The 1,720-nt window shown below is 49.9% G+C and overlaps 1 protein-coding gene across 5 annotated transcripts in view; it reads left to right on the forward strand.

The window, feature by feature from the left end:
• The first annotated feature begins 412 nt into the window (after positions 1–412).
• LOC105003114 (cytochrome c oxidase assembly factor 6 homolog) overlaps positions 413–1,720 on the forward strand; it is an 8,613-nt gene continuing 7,305 nt past the window's right edge. Inside the window, exons 1-3 of one of the 5 annotated variants that reach the window (XM_010860078.1) lie at positions 474–513; positions 870–1,049; positions 1,246–1,405. In XM_010860078.1, the coding sequence (XP_010858380.1) occupies positions 1,045–1,049; positions 1,246–1,405 (165 nt within the window). In that variant the 5' untranslated portion in view covers positions 474–513; positions 870–1,044. Of the gene's footprint in view, positions 714–869; positions 1,050–1,245; positions 1,406–1,720 lie in introns of all 5 variants that reach the window. The other 4 variants (XM_010860079.1, XM_010860082.1, XM_010860083.1 and 1 more) reach the window with 4 other exon arrangements.

The following is a 1,720-nucleotide window of genomic DNA, read 5'->3' on the forward strand; positions in this document are numbered from 1 at the left end:
TGTAACCGGATCAAACCTGAATCTGGAAACCGGGAGTTTGGTACCCTGGATTCTCAGCTTAGTCACTTATTTGCCATGTGTCCTGGGGCGTCACCGCCTCTTTCTGGGGGCCATTTCTTTTTTTCTTTTAATCTAAGAAGCGAGGAGTTAAGCCCTCACAGCTCTTTGAGGTTTCGTCTCTTTCTCGCCTCAGGTGCCAACTTCCACACAAAGTCGCCGTTTCCGGCAGGGCTTGCACATGAAATCTTCCGGCCGGCGCTTGGCGCAATGTGTATACAAATTTAGATTCACGAAAGGAGCACAGTTCGTTAAAATTACGAAAAACTGTACGGTGACAGACACTGAGATATTAATAAAGCCAAGGCCACTCTGAGGAGTGACCAGATCCCACCCACTTTTCACCTCCACGACGGCTAGGACCCGGTGCCCTAGCTGGGGCAGGCACGGAAGTCACTCCGACACATAAGAGAAGGGAACCGGAAGTCCCGTCCTCCTGGAACAGAACGGTAACCTGTAAGGGTCATTCCAAGGCCAGCGAATTCGCTAAGTGAATTGTTTCCTTGAGGTGCTGGGGTCTACGTGACTTGCCCAAGCGGGCGAGGCGACAGTGCGGCGCCAACTCGGCCCCACGCCCTTCTTCCCGGGTTGTTGGGCCGCGTGATTCTTTCCTCCCGTCGGCGCCGAAGGGAACCTTGTTCTGGGCGGGCGGAGAGGTGGGCTTGCTGGCGGGGCCGGGTGGGGCGCGCCCGAGAGGCTATGGACCCGGGAGGTAGCTGACTCTCCGCGAGCCTCGGGCTTCTCTTCTGTCAGACGAAGTAGCGCTCCTTGTCCTGCCTGGTGATTTTGCCCTCCTGCATTTATTTGTACAGCACTTTGGTTCGAACAGCAACCCTTTAAAATGGGCAGTGCTACCCTCGTTTTACCGATGGGGAAATAGTCTCGAGAGAATACACGCACTGGCTTAAGCGACAGACCATGTGGGAGCCAGGAATCTAACAGCGGCTTTCTGAGGCCAAGCTGCTACCTCAGCAGCGGAGCAATTACATGGAGTAAGAGATAAGCTTCCCCTGCGAGTGCTCTTATGATAACGTTCCTGTAGAACTGATTAGTTGTGGTCGCATCATTAAAATCCGGAGGCAAAGCTTTAAAAAGAGGGGGTCGGAGGGAACGACAGTATCTTTTTCTTTGGCTTGCCTTCTCTGGTATTATAAGTCCCTTGTTAATATCACATATTTTGGTTGACAGCTTGAGTCCGCTAGGAATGGCAGCCCCAACTATGAAAGAAAGGCAGGCTTGCTGGGGAGCCCGCGATGAGTACTGGAAGTGTTTAGATGAGAACACAGAGGACGCTTCTAAGTGCAAGAAGTTAAGAAGCTCATTTGAATCAAGTTGTCCCCAACAGTGGGTAAGTTACACTTGCACATGTTGCTGTTCACTGTCAAAATACATAGAGCTTATAGTGAGTGGTGAACTATGAAATGAAGGACCCTCTGAGGTGTGTCAAGTCAACAGTTTCTGTGAGCCGCAGAGAAAACCTTGTCCGGTAATACAGGCTTGTTTTATGTACATATCGCGCAGACCTTTGGAAAATGTCACCAGACTCTTTAAAGTTCCTTGAAAAACAAACTGGGGTCTGGACTCAAGACTACTGTGATAAATAACCAAAAAATTCCAACCCCCTAAATTGGTAGATTTTTGCAGGATCTTTTTTTTTTTTTTT

This window comes from Bison bison, unplaced genomic scaffold (genome assembly GCF_000754665.1).
Source record: "Bison bison bison isolate TAMUID 2011002044 unplaced genomic scaffold, Bison_UMD1.0 scf7180017864462, whole genome shotgun sequence".
Classification (NCBI taxonomy): domain Eukaryota; kingdom Metazoa; phylum Chordata; class Mammalia; order Artiodactyla; family Bovidae; genus Bison; species Bison bison.